Source organism: Ovis canadensis, chromosome 7 (assembly GCF_042477335.2).
Source record: "Ovis canadensis isolate MfBH-ARS-UI-01 breed Bighorn chromosome 7, ARS-UI_OviCan_v2, whole genome shotgun sequence".
NCBI lineage: Eukaryota > Metazoa > Chordata > Mammalia > Artiodactyla > Bovidae > Ovis > Ovis canadensis.
Window position 1 is genome coordinate 55,330,130 of NC_091251.1, and position 22,772 is coordinate 55,352,901.

At 38.0% G+C, this 22,772-nt stretch overlaps 1 protein-coding gene across 1 annotated transcript; it reads left to right on the forward strand.

Moving 5' to 3' along the window:
- The first annotated feature begins 8,044 nt into the window (after positions 1 to 8,044).
- On the forward strand, positions 8,045 to 22,698 carry RTRAF (RNA transcription, translation and transport factor). The gene is made up of 8 exons (XM_069596182.1): positions 8,045 to 8,315; positions 10,065 to 10,189; positions 13,096 to 13,195; positions 17,278 to 17,367; positions 18,213 to 18,301; positions 20,312 to 20,380; positions 22,222 to 22,270; positions 22,378 to 22,698. The coding sequence occupies exons 1-8, from the start codon at positions 8,255 to 8,257 to the stop codon at positions 22,530 to 22,532; spliced, it is 738 nt and encodes a 245-aa protein (XP_069452283.1). The 5' UTR covers positions 8,045 to 8,254; the 3' UTR covers positions 22,533 to 22,698.
- Positions 22,699 to 22,772: the final 74 nt, after the last annotated feature.

A 22,772-nucleotide genomic window follows, 5' to 3' on the forward strand; every position in this document is an offset into this window, starting at 1 on the left:
GTTCAGAAGCATCAATTTGTCAGCATTCAGCTTTCTTTATAGTCCAACTCTCACATCCATCCATGACTACTGGAAAAACCATAGCTTTGACTAGATGGACCTTTGTTGGCAGAGTAATGTTTCTGCTTTTTAATATGCTGTCTATGTTGGTCATAGCTTTTCTTCCAAGGAGCAAGCATCTTTTAATTTCATGGCTGCAGTCATCATCTGCAATGATTTTGGAGAAAAAAATTAAGTCTGTCACTGTTTCCATTCTTTCCCAATCTATTTGCCATGAAGTGCTGGGACAAGATGCCGTGATCTTCGTTTTCTGAATGTTGAGCTTTAAGCCAGCTTTTTCACTCTCCTCTTTCACTTTCATCAAGAGTCTCTTTAGTTCTTCACTTTCTGCCATAAGGGTGGTGTCATCTGCATATCTGAGGTTATTGATATTTCTCCCAGCAATCTTGATTCAAGCTTGTGCTTCATCCAGCCCAGCATTTTGCATGATGTACTCTGTATTATAAGTTAAATAAGCAGGGTGACAATATACAGCCTTGAAGTACTTCTTTCCTGATTTGGAACCAGTCTGTTGTTCCATGTCCAGTTCTGTTTTATATCCTGCCCTTAGGCAAAAAAGGGAGGGAACTTTTTCTGGGTTTGCTGCTTCTCAATTACCTTCAGCTCAAAGTAAGTTTTATGTCAAAGAAGCATACCTATTTTATGGTGACATACTCTGGTTTCCTTCACATTTCCATCAACCATCACCTCAAACTCAGCAGGTCCCAAACTTGCTTCTTCATGTTCCTCAACTGGTTCATTTCTCCCAGTGCTCCTGTTTCTATGACTGCAACCACTATTTTTCAAATCTCTGATGTGTGACATTCCTGAGGTCTCCTTTAAGCCATCCCCTTTTCATCCCATGCTGAGTCCCACCAACTCTGGACTGTTTCTTTCAACCCTCTCTCTGGTATCTGTCCTCATGTTAGGACTATTTCATTTGTAAGTGAAAAAACCCCAACCCTAGCTGGTTCAAGGACCCAAAGGAATATATGGGCTCACATATATGAAAAGTAAGACATTTTCAGAAATTGTCTTTCTCCACCTCTTGGTTCTGTTTTCTTCACGTTGTTTTCATTGCCAGGCAAGGTTTTCTCCTGAGCATCAAATGTGAAAGGTGGATACTTCATGCTCCCTAGATGGCTAAGGAAATTCCTATTCATTCCTATTCCATTTCTACCATTAAAATTGAGCTTCATAGGCCTGCTTTTTGCTTTTAATGCTAAATCATGAAATTCCAGAGCCTGACCTTCCAAAAAAAAAAAAAGGAATAAAGATGTCCTATCTCCAAGGAAGAAGAAAGACTCTCTGTATTTACAATTTGTTTTAAAACGAGATCTAATTTAATGGGGCATTAAATTGATAGCATTCATTAGAATATCAAACTTGTCTTTCTAGACAATAGAGACTTCTGTAGAAGTGTTATTAATTTGTTCTGTTTATTGTTTTTGGAAGAATAATTTGAACAAAGAGGTCTAGTAAATCTGCTAAGACTTTTTTAAAAATGTTGCAAATCATGAAAATAACCTTCAAAGAGTAACCTGTATCTCTGATTTGTTGTTTTACTTGATAGTGAGTTGGCCTGGTAATAATATTGAAATTTCCACCTCTGCATTTCTGAAACCATGCAAACTCTCACAGATACTCCAGGCTTCATGAGCCATGTGGTCCCTGTCACCAGCATTCAACTCTACCCTTTAGCACCAGAGCAGTCAGTGAGCACATGGTTGTGACTATGTTCCAATACCACTCTATTTAGGGACACAAAATTTGAATTTCATATAATTGCCATGTGTCATGAAATAATCTTCTTTTGATTTTTCAACTATTTAAAAATATATAAACCTTCCTTATCCCTCATGTGTACTGAGTACTCTGTCTAGAACAGTCTTAACCCTGTGTATTTATGTGGCTAACTCCCTTGCCTTCTTAGGTCTCTACATTTTACCTTCTTTTTTTTTCTCTCATATTTATTTATTTGGCTACACCAGGTCTTAGTTGTGGTACTTAGGATCTTTAGTTGTGGCATGTGAATTCTTGACTGGGGTGTGTGTGATCTAGTTCCCTGATCACGGATCAAACCCAGGGCCCCTACATTGGAAGCATAGAGTCCTAGCCACTGGACCACCAAGTCCCTACATTTTACCTTCTCTGTGAGGCCTAACCTGACCATCCTCTTGAAAAATGCTACCTGTATCATTTCCCACTGCCCCTGCCATCCCCATCTCTCCTCCTTATTCCCCTTATCTGATTATGACTACCCCATAGAATTTATCACCTCCTAAAACATGAAATAATTTACTTATTTATAATCATATAGTTCATCTTCCCTTGCCAGATGGCAGGCTCTCAGAGGGCAGAGGTTTTTGTGTGAAAGTGCCTAAAAGACTTCCGGGCATGCAGGCAAGATTGAAGAAGTTTGTTGAATAATTAAACAGATGGATTAATGACCTATCAACCCCTTGGCCAACTATTAGATTGGGGTTCAGGTCATTTGATTTAAAAAAAATAGTCAATTTCTCCTTCTTGATGTACATAAAGGACTTAATTTTCAGAAATGGAATTGTCCAAGATTTACTTCCTGTTGGACACTATAGGCCAAAGGACTCCTTCAAATGCAGGGGGGAAGAAAAGACAAATTTTTGTAAATAAAAAAGTTGAATGCTTATAATCTTCTATACTTCTTTTCCATGATTAGTTTTAGCCCCTGCTTGAGTCTGGTGGTTCCTGCAGCATTCTGTGTGTCTGAATCCTCTTCCAACCTTCTCACACCTGGGGGTGATGACCAGGGAGTTTCAGGTGGCTGATAACTTTGGGCCTGAAATAGAGAGACATGGTCAGGAGCAAAAAACTTAGTGTTTTGCACTAAGGAGTCAATTCCAAAAAGCAAAATTTAAAAGCTGCTTATCCTCACTCTTTAAAGAAATACACTATCTGTAGTTGCATTAAGCATTCCTTTATTATTTTCCCTTTGTTTATGGGTTCTGGTCATTTTTCTTAATTTTTGGCTGGTACCTCATTAATTATACAATTAGTATAAACCACAGTGTGTGACTAGGGCCACAACTCTGATCAAATTTTGTTTGAGGCAAAACACTTGGAGGTAATTTTCCTGATTTACTCAGTAAACATCTTATTTGGAAAATATAGATTTTTTCACAGTTCCTCCTTAAAGCTGTATTCTGACCTGATAGCACGCTTTGCACTTCTCAAAATGTATCACTTTATAACTCTAGATCATAAGCACTTATTTACATGCATACTTTTGCTTTTATACTTGAACTTCCATGTGTAGAGTCTTCTCTTGTGTTGTTGGAAGAGGGTGTTTGCTATGACCAGTGCATTTTCTTGGCAAAACTCTATTAGTCTTTGCCCCGCTTCATTCCGCATTCCAAGGCCAAATTTGCCTGTTACTCCAGGTGTTTCTTGACTTCCTACTTTTGCATTCCAGTCCCCTGTAATGAAAAGGACATCTTTTTTGGGTGTTAGTTCTAAAAGGTCTTGTAGGTCTTCATAAAACTGTTCAACTTCAGTTTCTTCAGTGTTACCGGTTGGGGCATAGACTTGGATAACTGTGATATTGAATGGTTTGCCTTGGAGACGAACAGAGATCATTCTGTCGTTTTTGAGACTGCATCCAAGTACTGCATTTCAGACTCTTTTGTTAACCATGATGGCTACTCCATTTCTTCTGAGGGATTCCTGCCCGCAGTAGTAGATATAATGGTCACCTGAGTTAAATTCACCCATTCCAGTCCATTTTAGTTCGCTGATTCCTAGAATGTCGATGTTCACCCTTTCCATCTCGTTTGACCACTTCCAATTTGCCTTGATTCATGGACCTGACATTCCAGGTTCCTATGCAATATTGCTCTTTACAGCATCGAATCTTGCTTCTATCACTAGTCACATCCACAACTGGGTATTGCTTTGGCTTTGGCTCCATCCCTTCATTCTTTCTGGAGTTATTTCTCCACTGATCTCCAGTAGCATATTGGGTACCTAATGACTTGGGGAGTTCCTCTTTTGGTATCCTATCATTTTGCCTTTTCATACCGTTCATAGGGTTCTCAAGGCAAGAATACTGAAGTGGCTTGTCATTCCCTTCTCCAGTGGACCACATTCTGTCAACACCGAAATCAGATTGATTATATTCTTTGCAGCCAAAGATGGAGAAGCTCTATACAGTCAACAAAAACAAGACCAGGAGCTGACTGTGGCTCAGATCATGAACTCCTTATTACCAAATTCAGACTCAAATTGAAGAAAGTAGGGAAAACCGCTAAACCATTCAGGTATGACCTAAATCAAATCCCTTATGATTATACAGTGGAAATGAGGAATAGATTTAAGGGCCTAGATCTGATAGATAGAGTGCCTGGTGAACTATGGAATGAGGTTCGTGACATTGTACAGGAGACAGGGATCAAGACCATCCCCATGGAAAAGAAATGCAAAAAAGCAAAATGGCTGTCTGGGGAGCCCTTACAAATAGCTGTGAAAAGAAGAGAGGCGAAAAGCAAAGGAGAAAAGGAAAGATACAAGCATCTAAATGCAGAGTTCCAAAGAATAGCAAGAAGAGATAAGAAAGCCTTCTTCAGTGATCAATGCAAAGACATAGAGGAGAACAACAGAATGGGAAAGACTAGAGATCTCTTCAAGGAAATTAGAGATCCCAAGGGAACATTTCATGCAAAGATGGGCTCGATAAAGGACAGAAATGGTATGGACCTTACAAAAGCAGAAGATATTAAGAAGAGGTGGCAAGAATACACAGAACTGTACAAAAAAGATCTTCACGACCCAGATAATCATGATGATGTGATCACTAATCTAGAGCCAGACATCTTGGAAAGTGAAGTCAAGTGGGCCTTAGAAAGCATCACTACAAACAAAGCTAGTGGAGGTGATGGAATTCCAGTTGAGCTGTTTCAAATCCTGAAAGATGATGCTGTGAAAGTGCTGCACTCAATATGCCAACAAATTTGGAAAACTCAGCAGTGGCCACAGGACTGGAAAAGATCAGTTTTCATTCCAATCCCAAAGAAAGGCAATGCCAAAGAATGCTCAAACTACTGCACAATTGCATTCATCTCACATGCTAGTACAGTAATGCTCAAAATTCTCCAAGCCAGGCTTCAGCAATACGTGAACTGTGAACTTCCTGATGTTTAAGCTGGTTTTAGAAAAGGCAGAGGAACCAGAGATCAAATTGCCAACATCCGCTGGATCATGGAAAAAGCAAGAGAGTTCCAGAAAAACATCTATTTCTGCTTTATTGACTATGCCAAAGCCTTTGACTGTGTGGATCACAATAAACTGTGGAAAATTCTGAGAGAGATGGGAATACCAGACCACCTAACCTGCCTCTTAAGAAACCTCTATGCAGGTCAGGAAACAACAGTTAGAACTGGACATGGAACAACAGACTGGTTCCAAATAGGAAAAGGAGTATGTCAAGGCTGTATATTGTCACCCTGCTTATTTAACTTATATGCAGAGTACATCATGAGAAACTCTGGACTGGAAGAAGCACAAGCTGGGATCAAGATTGCCGGGAGAAATATCAATAACCTCAGATATGCAGATGACCCCATCCTTATGGCAGAAAGTGAAGAGGAGCTAAAAAGCCTCTTGATGAAAGTGAAAGAGGAGAGTGAAGAAGTTGGCTTAAAGCATTCAGAAAATGAAGATCATGGCATCCGGTCCCGTCACTTCATGGGAAATAGATGGGGAAACAGTGGAAACAGTGTCAGACTTTATTTTTGGGGGCTCCAAAATCACTGCAGATGGTGACTGCAGCCATGAAATTAAAAGACACTTACTCCTTGGAAGAAAAGTTATGACCAACCTAGATAGCATATTCAAAAGCAGAGACATTACTTTGCCAACAAAGGTCCATCTAGTCAAGGCTATGGTTTTTCCTGTGGTCATGTATGGATGTGAGAGTTGGACTCTGAAGAAGGCTGAGTGCCGAAGAATTGATGCTTTTGAACTGTGGTGTTGGAGAAGACTCTTGAGAGTCCCTTGGACTGCAAGGAAATTCAACCAGTCCATTCTGAAGGAGATCAACCCTGCGATTTCTTTGGAAAGGATGATGATAAAGCTGAAGCTCCAGTACTTTGGCTACCTCACGCAAAGAGTTGACTCACTGGAAAAGACTCTGATGCTGGGAGGGATTGGGGGCAGGAGGAGAAGGGGATGACAGAGGATGAGATGGCTGGATGGCATCACGGACTCGATGGACGTGAGTCTGAGTGAACTCTGGGAGATGGTGATGGACAGGGAGGCCTGGCATGCTGCGATTCACGGGGTCGCAAAGAGTCGAACATGACTGAGTGATTGAACTGAACTGAACTGAACTTGAACTTCCTGAAAATATCTAACTCATTTGTAGGCCCCACAAATGCTAACACAGTGTTTAATTATAATCTGTTGAAATGAAATTTATATAATTGGCTTACCCCCCAAGAACTTCAATAGTTCCCAGTAGCATGGCATGAAAGATCCTTCTTGATCAGGTCCTTGCCTCTGTCCAAGTCTCATCAGCTGTCATTCTGTCCTACCCTCCAACTCCCAAAAGTTCTAGCTCCCCTGGGCCATGCCTTGCCTTTGTATATCCTCTTCCCTCAAGACAAGTTACCCTTTTGACTGCATGGTGAACTTACCACCTTCAAGTCATAATTTAAGCTTGTTTGTCTGTTTATTGCTTTTCTTCCCTCTAGGGCTTATAAACTTCATAAAAGTAGAGGCTTGGTCTCTCTGGCTCACTGTTGTCTGTCCAGTATCTGAAAGCAGATGGGGACTGAATCAGGAAGGATCTTAAATATGATAAGGAGTTTTGATGATTGCTAGAAGGCAATGAGGACCCACTGAAAGATACTAAGCATTAAACTGTTATGGACAGGTTTTTGTTTTTGGAGGTTTTTATTTTACAAAATCACTATCATTGCTGTGTGGGGGAGTGGGCTGGAGAAGGCAAAACTGGCTCTAAGAAATCAGATAATTAGAGCAAGCAAAAATTATGAATCCCTGATTTGAGGTAGCAACAGTGAGGTTGGGAAGAGGTGAGGAATTTGAGAGGCAGAAACAGCAGGAATCAAGGAGCTACTGGATGTTGTAACTGCAGTCAGAGGGAGTAAAGGGTAAGTCCAGGTTTCTGGCTTCAAAATTTCATGGTTGCTAGACATGTCAGGAACTATCACGTAGTATTATAGTTGTATGTTTATCTATGGACCACTCCTAACAAGTCATGTGTATGCATACTCAGTCGCTTCAGTCGTGTCCGACTCTTTGCGACCCTACAGACTGTAGCCCGCCAGTGCATGGAATTTTCCAGGCAAGAATACTGGAGTGGGTTGCCATTTTCTTCTTCAGGGGATCTTCCCAACCCAGGGATCAAACCCAGGTCTCTTGCATTGGCAGGCGGGTTCTTCTACCACTAGCGCCACCTGGGAAGCCGAAGGAGTCATAAAGTGGTGGTTTGAGTGAGTGAAGTCACTCAGTCGTGTCCGACTCTTTGTGACCCAGTGGTCTGTAGCCTACCAGGCTCCTCCATCCATGGGATTCTCCAGGCAAGAATACTGGAGTGGGTTGCCATTTCCTTCTCCAGGGGATCTTCCCGACCCAGGAATCGAAGCCAGGTCTCCCACATTGCAGGCAGATTCTTTCCCGACTGAGCCAGGAGGGAAGGCCCAGTCATAAACGGACCTCGCTAAAAGTCTTTGTATTAGCCTTGTTAGAAGAGCACCTATTATGTAGGAGGCATATAATTAAATGAATGAATGAATGAATACACTGAAAATACTAAACAGTTTGTATGGTCCAATAAGAGGTATGGCCCATAGCAGAAATTCTAAGGATACTGTTCTTTGCGTGCTGTTATCAAGACCGCGAAGAAAGCAAGCGGTAACTATGTTTCTCAGTTGCTCTCTGCCTATTGTACAACTAGAAAGCTGACAATAAAGTTTATTTAAGCGTCGACGTGCCCCGACGTGGCCCCGCCTCCCCAGCCAGAGCCGCGATTGGTGGGCATTGTCCGGCGGCTGCCGTTCCTAAGCCACGATTGGCTAAGGCCGCCGTCATTTCGGAGCTCCCGGTGCCCGCCCGCCTTCTCGTCGCGTCACCCGTGTTTGCGCCTCCTGCTTCTCCTTGCCTTGCCTCGCCTCGCCTCTCCCGGCCGCATCCCGGGGGACCGAAGCGAGCAGCGGGGACCATGTTCCGACGCAAGTTGACGGCCCTTGACTACCACAACCCTGCCGGCTTTAACTGCAAAGGTGAGGCGGCGGCCCCGGGCCCGCAGCGCGTCCGTGACCGGCCGGCCGCCGCTTTCTCAGCGCCGGCTCCTGGGCTCTCCACCCGGACCGTCCGCGGCCTTGTCTCCCCGGCGCCCCTCTCCTCCCGGCCCCGAATACCTCTGCTTTCTCCCATCCTTCCTTCTCCGCTACCCACTCTTGCCTCGGCATCGCCACTTTCTGCACTTGCTGAACTCCAGACACCACCCCCACAGCCCTCGCCCGCGTCCTCAGCACTCTAGAAGGAAAGTCTTCGCTTTTTAACTTAGCCCTTCAGCCCCGTGTTTCACGGGTGATTGGGCGATACCCTGAGCACCTGCTGGGGTCGGCACAGTGCTGGAATTCGAAGAGAAAAACCGAGTAACTTGAAGACTCGTTCAGGGAACTAAGGAGGGGAGGGATTAGGAATAAGGGCAGTTAGAACCCATCCAGTAGTTTGAGCCCAAGACAAAAATGAAGTCCAAGACAGTGTTGGGGTGAGCGCGTGTATTAACGAGCTAATTACAGTGTGGGGATTGTTGGGGGGGGAGTTAATAGATGAGCGGGGCGGTTGAATTGTAAATACAAAGGTGTTTGGGATTTCACAGCTTGAAACTGTAGAAAGTATTAAGATTGCTACCCACTGCTACTCACCTGTCGCCCACCACTACTTATTTTCTTCTAGAATTCTTGGCCTGTGGTAGATTAAGTTTGAAAGGGATCAAGTAACACCTGGGATGTTAAGACCATTGTGTATTCTCAAGACTTGGGGAAGCTGGAATTTGAACTCAAGCTTGAACTTGAAAATTGAAGATGATTTCCAAGCAGGATGACAGTGTTTTGTCATCTCCTGTAGAAGCATGTCATCTTACAGAATCTTGTTTTTCTGCTTTGCCTTTTATTTAACAAAAAAGGTTCAGTAGGAATAGAGCTTAGATATGGTTTTGAAACTTTGAGCCTCAACTTTTTCACTGGTAAAATGGGGATATTACTTACCTCAAAAGCATATGGAAGGATTAAATGAAACCACATGCACACTATTTCATGAAAGTGTTTAATGTCCTTAATAGCAAATGACAGTGATAGTCGGTATCCTTGTTGTGATCGCCATTTAATTTCTTGTACTTTATTGTTGCTATTAATTTAACCTTGCACAGTCCATTCTCCCCCTTTTCCTCACAGGAACTGAAATAATAACTGACACTTAAGTAGCAAAATTGTGTGCCAGGCACTGTTTTTATTGTTATTTTATTAAATCTTTCATAACAAGCCTATGAGGTAAGTCCCCATTTTGTAACTCAAGAATCTGAGGCACAGAAAATTTAATTAGCCCAGGTTCACACAACCACTAAATTTCTGGAGCCAGAATTTGAATTTGGGCCAGAATATGAACAGAAGTTAATTCAAAGTCTGTACATTCAACTCCTACTTCAAGCAGCTCAAGTGATTTATGATTTTGCAGTTAAAAAAAAAAATTCCACAAGACTGTTTGTGGAGAAGGAAGTGTTTTACCTAGTGCTTCTCAGGGGCTTCCCTTGTGGCTCAGCTGGGAAAGAATCTGCTTACAATGCGGGGAACCCTGGGTTCGATCCTTGGGTTGGGAAGATCTCCTGGAAAAGGGAAAGGCTACCTCTTCCAGTATTCTGACCTGGAGAATTCTGTGGACTGTATATAGTTCATGGGGTGGCAAAGATTCAGACACGACTGAGCAGCTTTCACTTTCTTGTGATTTCTATGGTGTTTTTATTACAGATGAAACAGAATTTAGAAACTTCATTGTTTGGCTTGAAGACCAGAAAATCAGACACTATAAAATTGAAGACAGAGGTAACTTAAGAAACATCCACAGCAGTGACTGGCCCAAGTTCTTTGAACAGGTAATGAATTAGAAAGTAAAATATACCAAGAGCTTGTCTATGAAGACAGCTTTTAAAATAATATAATTTTTCTTTTAAAATAATATAGCTGAATAAAACGGATGTTTTATTTGCAGGGCGGGAAGAGAGATGCAGACTTAAAAAACACTTGAATACAGCAGGGGAAAGAGAGGGTGGGACAGACTGGAAGATTAGGATTGACATATATACACTGCCGTGTGTAAAGTAGATACTGGGAAGTCAGTGTATATAGTGCAGGGAGCTCAGCTCGGTGCTCTATGATGACCTAGATGGGGGATGAGTGGAATGGGGGGTCGGGTAGGAGGGAGGTCTAAGAGGGAGGAGATATACACACACATACACAGGCATAAGTAAGTCATTGACAGCAGAAACTAACACAACATTGTAAAGCAATTATACTCCAAACAATAATAATAATAATAATAATCAGTGTTAGAAAAGCTTGATTTCAGGGATGGAATTTTTTTTTTAAACCATATTTTTAAAGCATATTCTCTCTTCCTACCAAGCATTCAGTATTAGATAGAAATAGTATGGTGAACCATCAGGCATGAGGGTGGGGGCAGGGGTATAGGGGATAAAGAGTTTGATCTTGATCGAACTAGGGAGCTCTCACAGTTTTAGGTGATATGACTGGACTAGTGTTGCCACTCCTCAGCTTTCCCAACCAATCCCTAGCTTCTCGAAACTGTCAGCATTAAGGTAATGTATCTGGAGAGCAGGCCTTTATCCCCAGTACTTAGATGAGTGCCTGACATTCAACAGAAGGATGTTTCTTTCATGAAAATATATATTTATAAGTGTGTATTTGTATACATATATGTTCTGAATATAAATGAGTGATTGATATGTCAGTATTCATTTCTGCATTTTCCCTATAGCAAAATTTATTCAAATCCTCTAGGGCCCTGTACCTGACTAGCAGGCTGCCCATTGAAAACAAGCTTTATAAACTATTAACTAATAAAAGTAATGGCACAGTTAGACACTCAAAAGAAATAGTGTAGTCCAAAAAACAAAGAGACTTCTTAATTAAACAGTGATACATATTATATAAATAGTAAAAATGGCCAAAATAAGATTTTTTACATTACATTAAAAATGTAGCAGAAATAGTATTATATTAAAATAAGACATTATTAACATGATTGTAAACTAAGGTTCTCTTGTGTTTGCTTATATTTAATATACACAGTTCTCCTTTGTTGTGTACTATAGAAATAATACTTTTTAAAAAACGGTATTATCTTATTTTTGTGGGTGGAATAACTTTTTCATTGACCTAGTTTAATTTTAGTAACATTTTTGCAGAAAACAGTTTTTTTCAAATTAGAATAAAAATTACATTTTACAGTGTCATTATATTAAACATTTTATCAGCTCTGTTACTTTGATGAGATCTTTTCCTTTAAGAATTTGAAAATGATGATGTATGGCAAAACCAATACATACTGTAAAGTAATAACCTCCAATTAAAATAAATAAATTTATATTTTAAAAAAAAATTTGAAAATGATTTAATTTTTCATTGACTGGAGCAGAGTGTTTAGGTAGCTAACTTTCTCCTTTTGTGGACTAGAGAACTATGTAAGTTACATACTATCTCTGTGACAGTGAGTAAGTTTATTAACCTTTCTGTGGCTCTAGATTTTTATCAATAAATGGGGATAACAGTGGTATCTTATCTCAGGAGTGGCATATTGTTAATGAAATATACCTTCAGCCTGTCACAGAGGTGCCTGGCCCATCGCAAGTGCTATATGTTTGTTGATATTCCTGCTTCTGCTACTAATACTGGTACCACTAGATCATTTTCCTTTACCCTTCAAAATTATATTTTGAAATTTTTGACAGACTTGTTAAGACTTTGAAATACATTATTAGAATTTTATATTTGCTTTTATCACATTTTACTTACTGGTCTACTTGTGTACAAGACGATACAGAGTTCCACATGTGGAGGGTGTTGAAGAATAATAAACTTTCCAATGAAAAAGACCCAGAAATGACAGTAAAGTAGTACAACCTAAAGATAAATATATTGGAACTCTCTTTGGAATGATGATGTCATTGCTTAAAGCATATTTAGAACTTCTTTTGGAATTACTTTTAGATCAAGAGACTTATTTTGAATATTGGCAGTTTTTTTATACTTTGAAGGTGGGTTTGCTTTTTGTATCATGACTAAATCTTGTGAATGAGGTGCCTTTTTTTTTTTATAAAAGCAGGTGAATAACATTTTTGGTTAGAAAATAAGTTATGGTTAAAAAGTGCTGATTCATTAGGTATCCACCAAAGGATTTCCAGAAGGTTTGAGTTATAGCATTGTTGTGGGATTAGATTTTAAGCTCCTGAGATATTTACTTTAAGGACATGCTCATTTGAATATATTGCTTCTGATGTTTATTCAAAACACCAGTGTGTCACATAGCTTACTCTGTTGGAAGCGTTCCAAAATATGAAAGCTAAGGTTTAGATAATAATTGGGTTTTGTTTTTTGATACATATTTTTATTTAACTACTCTGTGTATTGAGACCTAGAATCATATGGTTTAGATTCAGGTCCCTGATTTCAGTTGTGTAACTGTCAGGAAGTGTTGACCTATAGGCTTTGGTTTTCTCATCTACAAAATGAAGTTATCCTAGATCAGTGATACCCTGTCTGCAATCTGCAAAAGTAAAACTTTCATAAACCATGATGGAAGTACTTAATTTTTTTCCTAAGTAGTATATGCTTAAATGGGTTATATAATTGCATCAAAGGTTTAGTAATATAAATGTTGCAAGAAATTCTTAAGAGATACAAACTCAGGTCTCTTAATTCTACTGTGTTTTATTTTGTGACTTTATAGTAACAATGAAGCAATTTTCTTTTTCCTTCACAGTATCTCAGAGATGTTAACTGTCCTTTCAAGATTCAAGATCGACAGGAAGCAATTGACTGGCTTCTTGGCTTAGCTGTTAGACTTGAGTATGGAGATAATGGTATGTTTTGTGGGGAATATATTGTTTTAGAGAGAAAGGGTGGGAAAGGGGGTTAAAAATGTAGGGAACTTGCCCGTTTGTCTTAGATTGTTTTACCTTTGATTCATTTTAAGTTTTGTACATCCTCATCTCACTTTGCAGTATCTGATTAAAATTTTACTTTTTGTTTGTAGTCATTCTGGATTTTCTTTTTTAGAATTTGAAGGTGATGTCCTCTCACAAAGTCACATCACTTCAGTGAATTTGCCGGCTTGGCACAGTCTGGACCTTAGCCTTCAAGTTCACTTTTTGCTACTGTCCCAGAATTGATAGGATTTCAAGTCTTGGTTGCAGCAGCCAGTTTCACTAGAGACTGAAATATACATCTAATGCAGATATGCACAATAAGCCAAAATATATTTATTATTCATGTTTAACATTATTTTATTACAGAGACTGATATCATTGGAAGATTTTGAATATTAGTACTTATTATGAAAATAGTTTTCCAATAAACCATTTTCTCTCATTAGGCCATTTCATTTTGAAAGGCCTGTTAACATCTAAATGTAAGATCCGATTATCTTATTTTATCTCCATCTTCTGCATTTATGTTGTTCTCTTTCTTGCGACTATCAGTTCCAGTCTTAATCATTTGCTTTTGAAGCCTTTTTAATGCCTTTTGTTGTTTAGTCTTTAAGTCATGTCTGACTCTTTGGGAATCCATGGACTGTAGCCCACCAGGCTCCTCTGTCCATGGAATTTCCTAGGCAAGAATCCTGGAGTAGGTTGCGAGAAATGCTCCAGGTTTGGTTTCAGCGTCTTTGGCCCTCTTTTCTTCCCATCCATCTTTTCCTTTGTCTGCTGTATCTTTCATTCTGCATCTCCACTGCTGTCACCCTAATTCTAGCTCTTGTCCCTTTCTCCTGAGATTATCGTAACACCTTTCATAGTAGTCTCCCATCTGTGTCACCCTCTGTTTTCATCCACATGCCCCCAGCAAGCTAATTTTTTAAACATAAATGTTATAGGATGCTACACTTTGTCTCCAAAGAATAGTTCCTTTTATATGTTCACAAACACCATTGCTTTCCCATTTTCTACAGAAGGAATTCCAGGCTCCTTAGCATGATATTCAAAGCCTTTAAACTAGTATTCATATACTTGCCACCCCAGCCAAACTGCAGTAATGCTGTTTCCTCTTTCCATCTCCTTTTTTCCCCCTTCTTTCTTTGCTTTCACTTTTCCCTTGGCTAATATGCCATTTCAGTCTGTCTGTCCTTGTAAGATCCAGCTCAAATGCCAGCTAGCAGCAATGATACTTCTTAACTTTCATGACTTTTACCTCAATACCTTTTTAGATCATTTTCACTTTCCATTTTGCTCGTCTTACTGGCCTCACTAAATTGTAAGCTGATACTCAGCCTTGTTTTCTACATGGTACCTCTGTTAATTTCCTGTTGCTGCTGTAACATATTGCCATGAACTCAGTGATTTAAAAGACAGTATCTTACAGTTTTGGAGGTCAGAAGTCCAACACCTGTATCAGGACTAAAGTCAGTTTGTCGACAGGGCTGGTTTGTTTTGGAGGCTCTAGGGGAGGATTCATTTCTTTGTCTTTTCCGTCTTCCGGAGGCTGCCTGCTTTCTGCTCCCTTTGTCTTCGAGTCTAGCTGCACAGCAAGTTCTAATCTCTGTAATTCTGCTTTCATTGTCACCTCTCCTCTGACTCTGACCTTCCTGCCTCCCTCTTCTAAGGATGCTGTGATTTCATCGTGCCCACCTAGATAATCCAGGGTAACCCGCCACCCCCAGTTTCAAGGTCCTTAATTCAGGCACACCCACACAGTCCTTTCTGCCACATAAGATACCATATTCATAACTTCTAGGGATTGCAGTATGGCCATCTTTTGTGGGGAGGGAGCAGTCATGATTCTCTCTGCCACAGTGCCTGGTGTAATTTCTTGTGTACAATAGATGTGCTTATCAATTTTAATAAATCCTTGGTAAGTGCAGTATATTAACGTAAGTACAGGTATTTCTCAGTGACAGCATGGTTTCTTTTAATGTGTAAAAAAGCTGAGTTTGTATCTGAAACACTGCCCCTTATCAGTAGGGGGCACTGTTGCTCTCTTATGGCTTTACGTTGGTGAGTTCATTCTTCTTGACTTTTAAGTTATTTAAAATTTTTATTTTTGATAAATTATGAATTTTTATTATTTATGCCATAATATTTTGTAAAGCCTTTAGCTTGCTTGTCAATTAAGGTGGTTAAAAGCTAACTTAAGTTCTTCTAACTTTTTTTGATAATTTAAAATTTACAGATATGTTGCAGGAATAATAAAAAGAATTATTACATACTCAAATTCTGCAGGCGTTATTAACATTTTACTTCATTTGCCTTATCCTTTTCTGTGTATTCACGTACTCCTAATTTTTTTCTAAACCATCTGACACTAAATTGTAGATGATTTCTCTTTTAAGTACTTAAATGCACATTTCCTAAAAGAAAAAGTCATTGTCTTACATAGCTGCAGTATGCTTATCATAATCAGGAGATTAACTTTGATTCTCTGCTGTTGTCTGTAGGTATTACTCACATTTCAGTGTTTGTCTCAGTAATGTTCTCTACGGCAAAAACAAGCGAATAAAAACCTCCAGAGCAATCCTGGATTGTGTGTTTTGTTCATTCTCGTTCATCTCTTGTGTTCATTCTCCTACACTCTGGAACGATTTACTCAGTCTTTGTGCTTTAGGACAGTGACATTTATTTTGTAGAATGTCCTTCAGTTTGGGTCTGTCTGATGGTTCCTCGTGGTTGGGTTGAGAGTTTGTAGTTTTATTAAGAATAATACAAGTTATGTTGCATTCTTGTTAAGTACCTTATATTAGGATGCATGTGTTAGTGATATACCTAAATGTTAGTCATTTTGCTGATCACTTCGGTAAACTTCTCAGTGTAAAGTTACTGTTTTCCCCTTTGCGATAAATATGTGTCTTATTTTTTTCTTTTTGACTGCACCTCACAGGATGCAAGACCTTGGTTCATCAAACCCCATGCCCTCTGCAGTGGAAGACCAGAGTCCTAGTCACTGAAATTCCTTAGATACATATCTTGGAAAAGAGATACTTTGAGATGATTTCTCTGTGCTTTTCCTCCTTAAACCTTAGCTTTAGTATCCATTTGATGATTCTGGCCTGAGTCAATTATTATTGATTATGATGGCCAGAAAGTATTTTTCTAATTCCATCATTCTCCATTTTTTTTGGCTTTCCACTGAAAGGCCTTTAAGAGCAGTTTCCTTCTTACCAATGTATGTTTTTATTCAAATCAGTATAGATATGTGAATTCTTATTTTACTCAGTGGGTTTTAATCCTTATTTGTCATCATGTATTTAAATGTTTGTTCCAGATTTGGCTAGTGGGGACTCCTTTCAGCTAATTTCTATCTGACTTAAATTTTAATGCTTTTATTTTCCCTTTTTTTTTTTTTTAAGCAAATTATAAAAGCACTGTAGCCAAAGATGTCTTTGGGGGCATTAAATTTAGTGAATTACTATTAAATATTTTTATTTGTAAAATCTTAAAATATTATTTTTCAAGTAGAGCTAATAAAATCTATTTTTGGAATTCTGTATTTTAAGACTCAAAAGTTTAGCTTTGTGTATCATGGTGTATTTGAAGTGCTGTTTTTTCTAGAAAGCAAAGTTTTTGATTCTGTATACAGCATTCAAAAGAAATTTTGGTAAGAAACTTCTTAGTGAGTTTGTATTTAACCTCATGTGACCTATATTTACCCACTTCCCATTCTTCTACCCCTCCGAAGTTTCAGAGGAAGCTGAAAAGCACACTCTCTCTCTCAAAATTTAGATACTTTAAGAAACATTAATAAAAAGGTATTTGTGTTGGATAATCATTTTAGCTTAATTAAAAAAATAAACTCGCATTGTCTTGTAGAGTTTTTTAATAGCAAAAAGTAATTTTGAATGGATGAGTTGTCTATGCTTACAAGCAATTTAGCTTAGTTAAATTCAATAAATAAGCAGTGTTTATTTTACCTTAAGTTGAAGTCCTACAGATTGTATTTTTGCCTATCTTTACAGCTGAAAAATACAACAAGGACTTGGTACCTGATAATACAAAAAATGCTGACAATGCAGCTAAAAATGCAGAGCCACTGATCAATTTGGATGGTAAGTTTATAAATGCATAAAAATTATCAACATTTTTGGTTTCTTAAATGTTTTTTACTTCTAGAATGAAGTTTGGGTTTACTTGGTTTTAGTAGATTAAGAGTGTTTCATGCAGACAGACATTTGTGTTCATATTTTTTATTCTCTATGCTGTTTTTTATTGTTGTGACAGTGTCCTTTCTCCCTTATATAGTTGAATACCTGAAATTTAAAATGCTTTTCTTTCATCTGTCTGTAGTAACTTGGGCATTTGATTTGTATTTAATCATAGTGGTGATTGCTTTCCTAGGTGTAGAAAATATTAAATCTAATGACTATGAAACAGGTGTTAAATTTTTTCATTTTTATAAGTCCCAGATGTCTTTAGTTCTTTCTCCTTTTAAAAGTATGATGATTCTAATTACTTAGGTTATGTTAAATATTCTTTTGCTGACTGATGTTAACTTGTTATTTATGAGTTACTCTTATGAATTAATAAGCTACTTGGACACTCTAGGGCTGCTGCTCAGAGAAAAGGTTTTGGGAAAACTGTCCTTTGAAGGGAATCTGTGTGTTAAAATTAATAGCTTTGTGAGAAAAGTTAATTAAAAGTGCTACATAAATGGGCCTTGCAGAGAAAGTTACAGGACAAACCTCATGTAAGTTAGTCATTTATTGGGTTGTTCACTTTGGTTAATTAATAAGAAGACCATTGATCACATCAATTTACCTAATGATGATGCCCCATACTACTTTTGTCAGCATTAATTTTAGAAATTGAGATTTTTTTTGTTATATATGCTTACATTTATGTCTGTAATTACATGCTTACAGAGCTATAAGTTTCCATTTTTAATCTTTTATAGTAAATAATCCTGATTTTAAGGCTGGTGTGATGGCTTTGGCTAACCTTCTTCAGATTCAGCGTCATGATGATTACCTGGTAATGCTTAAGGTCAGATTCATATTTTTGATTCATACATGTAACAATTTTAAAAACTCATTTATAATTATATATTTGTATATAATTTTTAAAATCATCATTTTCTAAAAATAATTGATATTTAAATCTGTGGTTGAATGAGTAAAATGTGGAGGAATGTAGGACATAAACCGGATTTAATTAGTTCATTGGTTTTATATTATCTAACAACCAATATCAAAGTATTTACTGTGTACCTGCCTCTGTGCTAAATCTTTTGCAAAGATGATCTCATGCAGTCTTCCCAACAGTCCTAGAGCTAGTTAACTGGTATCTTTTTAAAAATATGTATATGAAGAAACAGACTGAATGATAATAGATAGAAAATGATAGGATTTAAACTAGACACTTGACCTTAAACTAGACACTCGGTCCAGTCTTCCTCCTATCATCCCACCTCTTTTTAATTAGTCCTTCTAAAGATTCATGGTCTGTAATTCATTAAGATCATGGAAAATGCCAAACTAGTAAATGGTGCATTTGGTCAAAAATATATACCCCCAACTTCTTTGAGTAATGAATGTTTCTGTCCTCCAAGCCCCCCATGCTAGATAGGCCATTCAGTTCAATCCTTCCATCAGGGAATCTGATGGTCTGAAAGATGTCTTATTTCTGAGAGGAAAAATCTACTCTTGCTTCAGACAATTCATGTTGAGTAACTATGATAGTCTTGTGGGGGAGGGACAGGGGAGTGGTCCTTAGGATACCAGATTTGAAAGTTATTTTAGAAATTATTATTGATTTTTATGAGAAATTAAGGAGCTTTAAATTACTTTAGGCTACTTTGCAGGAAATTAATCTCACTCTCCCCACAAGAGATTAAGCCATAATTTATTCTCCTTTTTAGAATTATATTAAGTGACAGTTGTAAGAAGGGGAAGACTATTCTCTTCCTAGATTAGTATAATTCTGCTGAATCTGAATGTTAACTTTGATTGTCTCAACTCCAGTTGGATGCCAAGAGACAAAAGTTGTTTTTAGTGAAATTTAGCTCTTTCAAAGGCTTGTTCCTTTCTTGGGCAATTACGGAAATTATTTTGGGATGGTTCTACAGTGGTGGTGTCAGCCTTAATCATAAACAGAGAGAGAGGAAAATACTGTATTTGGGATGCTAAAGTATAAGTCAGTTACAATCAAAAACTATAAAATTCTAATCCTAACTGCATGTTTGTTCTTTTGAGTTAATTGAAGCAAACAATACATGACAATATGGACATCTTCATAGGTTTGCTAGGTGTGAGAATCAGTACATTAACTGTTTGGCAACTGGACTATGTAATATATTTGCAGTGCCTGTTAAGATTGGTTTAGTTATTTTTCAAATGTATTTTTCCAGGTTTTTATTAAAAATAATTTTTCACACTTTCATACTTATTTTGGGGTTTTCACTATCATTCACTAAAATTCCTTAAAATCTTTTCGAGTGTGCAAGTACATGCATGCACTTGTGTCTGCAGTGATAAAATGTGTTGATAATGAAAAAATCAATGTGTCCTATGAATAATATGAAAAAATTTTACTATAATGAAGAACCCAAGGACAGTATTATACACTACTCTTTGTGTCAAAGATTATGTGTGTAACACACGCATGTGCATATATCCCTGGTGAGCTTGTAATTTGATAGAGACTGTGTGAGTATGTAGAAGGATCTGGTAGCAACAATTGTTTTCTGAAACGATGACTGAGGCTTGGATAGAAAGGAGACCTACTTTTTCACCGTGTATCCTTCTTTATTAAAATTTTTTACCACACACAAATTACTTATTAAAAAATGTAATTGTTATGAACATCATTCCACATTATTAAATGTTAAAAGTGAAAACTTTCATTACAGTAGCTGTTTTATTTAACTTGCTGGCAATTTGGTACTGAATTAGGTATTTCTAATTTCATCATATTGAGCATCCTTATTCTATATATTTAGAGAAGAAAAGATAACAGCCAATAAAAAGTAGAAATAATATTTTGGGGAATTTTTAGGCAATTCGCATTTTGGTCCAGGAGCGCCTGACACAAGATGCAGTTGCTAAAGCAAATCAAACAAAAGAGGTACGTTGTGTTTTTTTTAATCTAAATAAATTCTAAATTATTACTGAACGTTTTTTGGGGGGTTTGAACTTTGCTTGACAATGCTTGAGATATTCTGTGTTAGAACTGCCCAGAGAAAGTACTTCAGCAGGGTTGAATTTGATTCTTAAGCAAATTGTACCCAGTCATATTTGAGTGAAAAGTGAACTTCACATTTATCTCACTTCATTACTTTTAAGAAGCTACCAGTAGCACATTTACAGCCTACCAGTAGAAAACCACTGTGTGTACTCAGTTAATTTAAAAGAACTTACCCTTGTGAAATTTACTGGGTTATTTTGACTAACTACTAGAAAACAGGACACATCTCCTCTTTGTTGCTCGTTAGTTTTCCTTTTCTGCGTAAATCTTTATCTTCACCCTTTTGTTTCTTCAGAGAAATCTCATTTCCTACCATAAACCATGATAAAGTAACTTGTTCATAATTTTAGGGTAGTTTTCGATGGATTGTACCAAAAATCCAAATGTCCCTAAAGTCTTCTTGAGTATGGGTCAGTGTAGACAGTGTCCTCGGGTTAGCAGCTGCAGATATCTGATAATGCCCCTTCCTGCTGCATAGATGAATGTCTTGGTTACAGTCTGTATTCTGAACCCTGGTCCTTCGGTCATGCCTCCCTCACCCTCTAATTCCCCAGTGTCTGTTGTCCTCTGACCTCATCTTTATCAAAGCCCGGTAGTTTTGAAAGGTTATTAATGCCAGGGCAGGGTAGTGCCCCTCTGAAAGACACTCAGTTTCTTTTAAAGGTTTTTATTGGCTTATTAATTATGTATGAATCAGGCCACTGGAAACTAAAGATCAGCTTATTTCACCCCCACTGCAGAACAAACAGTAAGTTGTTTTGGCATAATAAAATCATTCATCATCATTCAGCAAAACTATGCCTTTGGTTTGGAAGGCAGTACAGATAAGGCCATAACCAAATAATCTTTGCTCTTATTTGCCAAGTAAAATTCAGTTTATTTTCAGTGTTCCAAATAAATCCTAACTTCAGTGTCATCTCAGAAGATACTGTGCTACAATAGTAACAGTGGAAGAGTTCTATAGTTTCTTGTTTGCACTCATTCATTACACCGGATTTGGGGCATGAAGTGAGAAGTGACAGTTCAGCATTTGTAACATTGAAAGTATTGACGTTAACTGGTAATAATTTTATACAGTATATAATTAGCAGAAAGTCTAAACCGCCTTCCTGATTTTTGATAGTTATTGTGAACTTTATATGGTTTGGCATCATACCAAAGATGGTGATTATGATACAGGTGCTGACTGGTTAACTAAATGGTTTAGATTCTGTTCGTTTTCCTAGACCATTTCAAAGTAACTTTTAAGTAATATATAATCTGATGTCATAACCAGAAAAAAAGTTATGTATATTTTAGATTTGTACAGTTCATAAAGACAATATGCTCAAACAAAGTTGAGGAAGCTCATGAATAGAAGTGATCCTGTTGGTTCTGTACACTGGCTGCTCACTGTCACTAAAGTGGGATCAGAGCAGCCCTGTTCAGCCTTTGCTGCATAGCTGTAATGATAGCACTGCTGCAGAAAGGAGCTATGCTTTTATATTGCCTGGGTTTTAAGGATTGGATTGTGTTACGAAACTAGCTTCTTACTACATGGAAAAAAGCCTTTTTTGGGTGGGGTTGTTTTTTTTTTTGGTAGTAAGAGAAAATTCTCAGGCACCTTGCCACTGCAGCTAAAAGGGCTAAAATAACAGGCTAGCTAGCTGCTTTTCAGTTTGAGGTAAGAAAATAGAAATGTATAACTATATATAGTCTGATTTTTGTCCTTTTTCCTTAAGGGTTTGCCTGTTGCCTTAGACAAGCATATTCTTGGTTTTGACACAGGGGGTAAGTGATTTTTAATTCAAACTTTTTAGAGACTTGGTGATTATTTGGGGGAAGTAAGTGAATAAATGCAAAAGTTACTGATTAATCCAGTGTTTCTTATGAAACAGATGCAGTTCTTAATGAAGCTGCTCAAATTCTGAGATTGCTGCACATAGAAGAGCTCAGAGAGCTACAGACAAAAATTAATGAAGCCATAGTAGCCGTTCAGGCGATTATTGCTGACCCAAAGACAGACCACAGACTGGGGAAAGTTGGAAGATGAACACTTTAGGATTTCAGCTTCTCACCTACTTAGTACAACTGGGAACCATGTACGCTTTGGCATGTGTTTGGAAATGTCATGTTTTCAAGGGAAGAATCCCAGAAAATTGACTCTGTTCTAGAGATTTACCATCATTGCTTTTTCTTTAATAAAGTTGGGAAGGCCATTTTTTTTTGACTGTGTGTTGTTTTATGTATCTGTAAAAGTAATCTTTCTCCCTTGTGGTTCCTGCCCCCACCC

Coding starts and splice junctions, on each gene's coding strand:
- RTRAF (XM_069596182.1), top strand. CDS start 8,255: ATGTTCCGACGCAAGTTGACGGCCCTTGACTACCACAACCCTGCCGGC. Junction 8,316..10,064: donor TGCCGGCTTTAACTGCAAAG/GTGAGGCGGCGG, acceptor TTTTTATTACAG/ATGAAACAGAATTTAGAAAC. Junction 18,302..20,311: donor ATTACCTGGTAATGCTTAAG/GTCAGATTCATA, acceptor GGGAATTTTTAG/GCAATTCGCATTTTGGTCCA.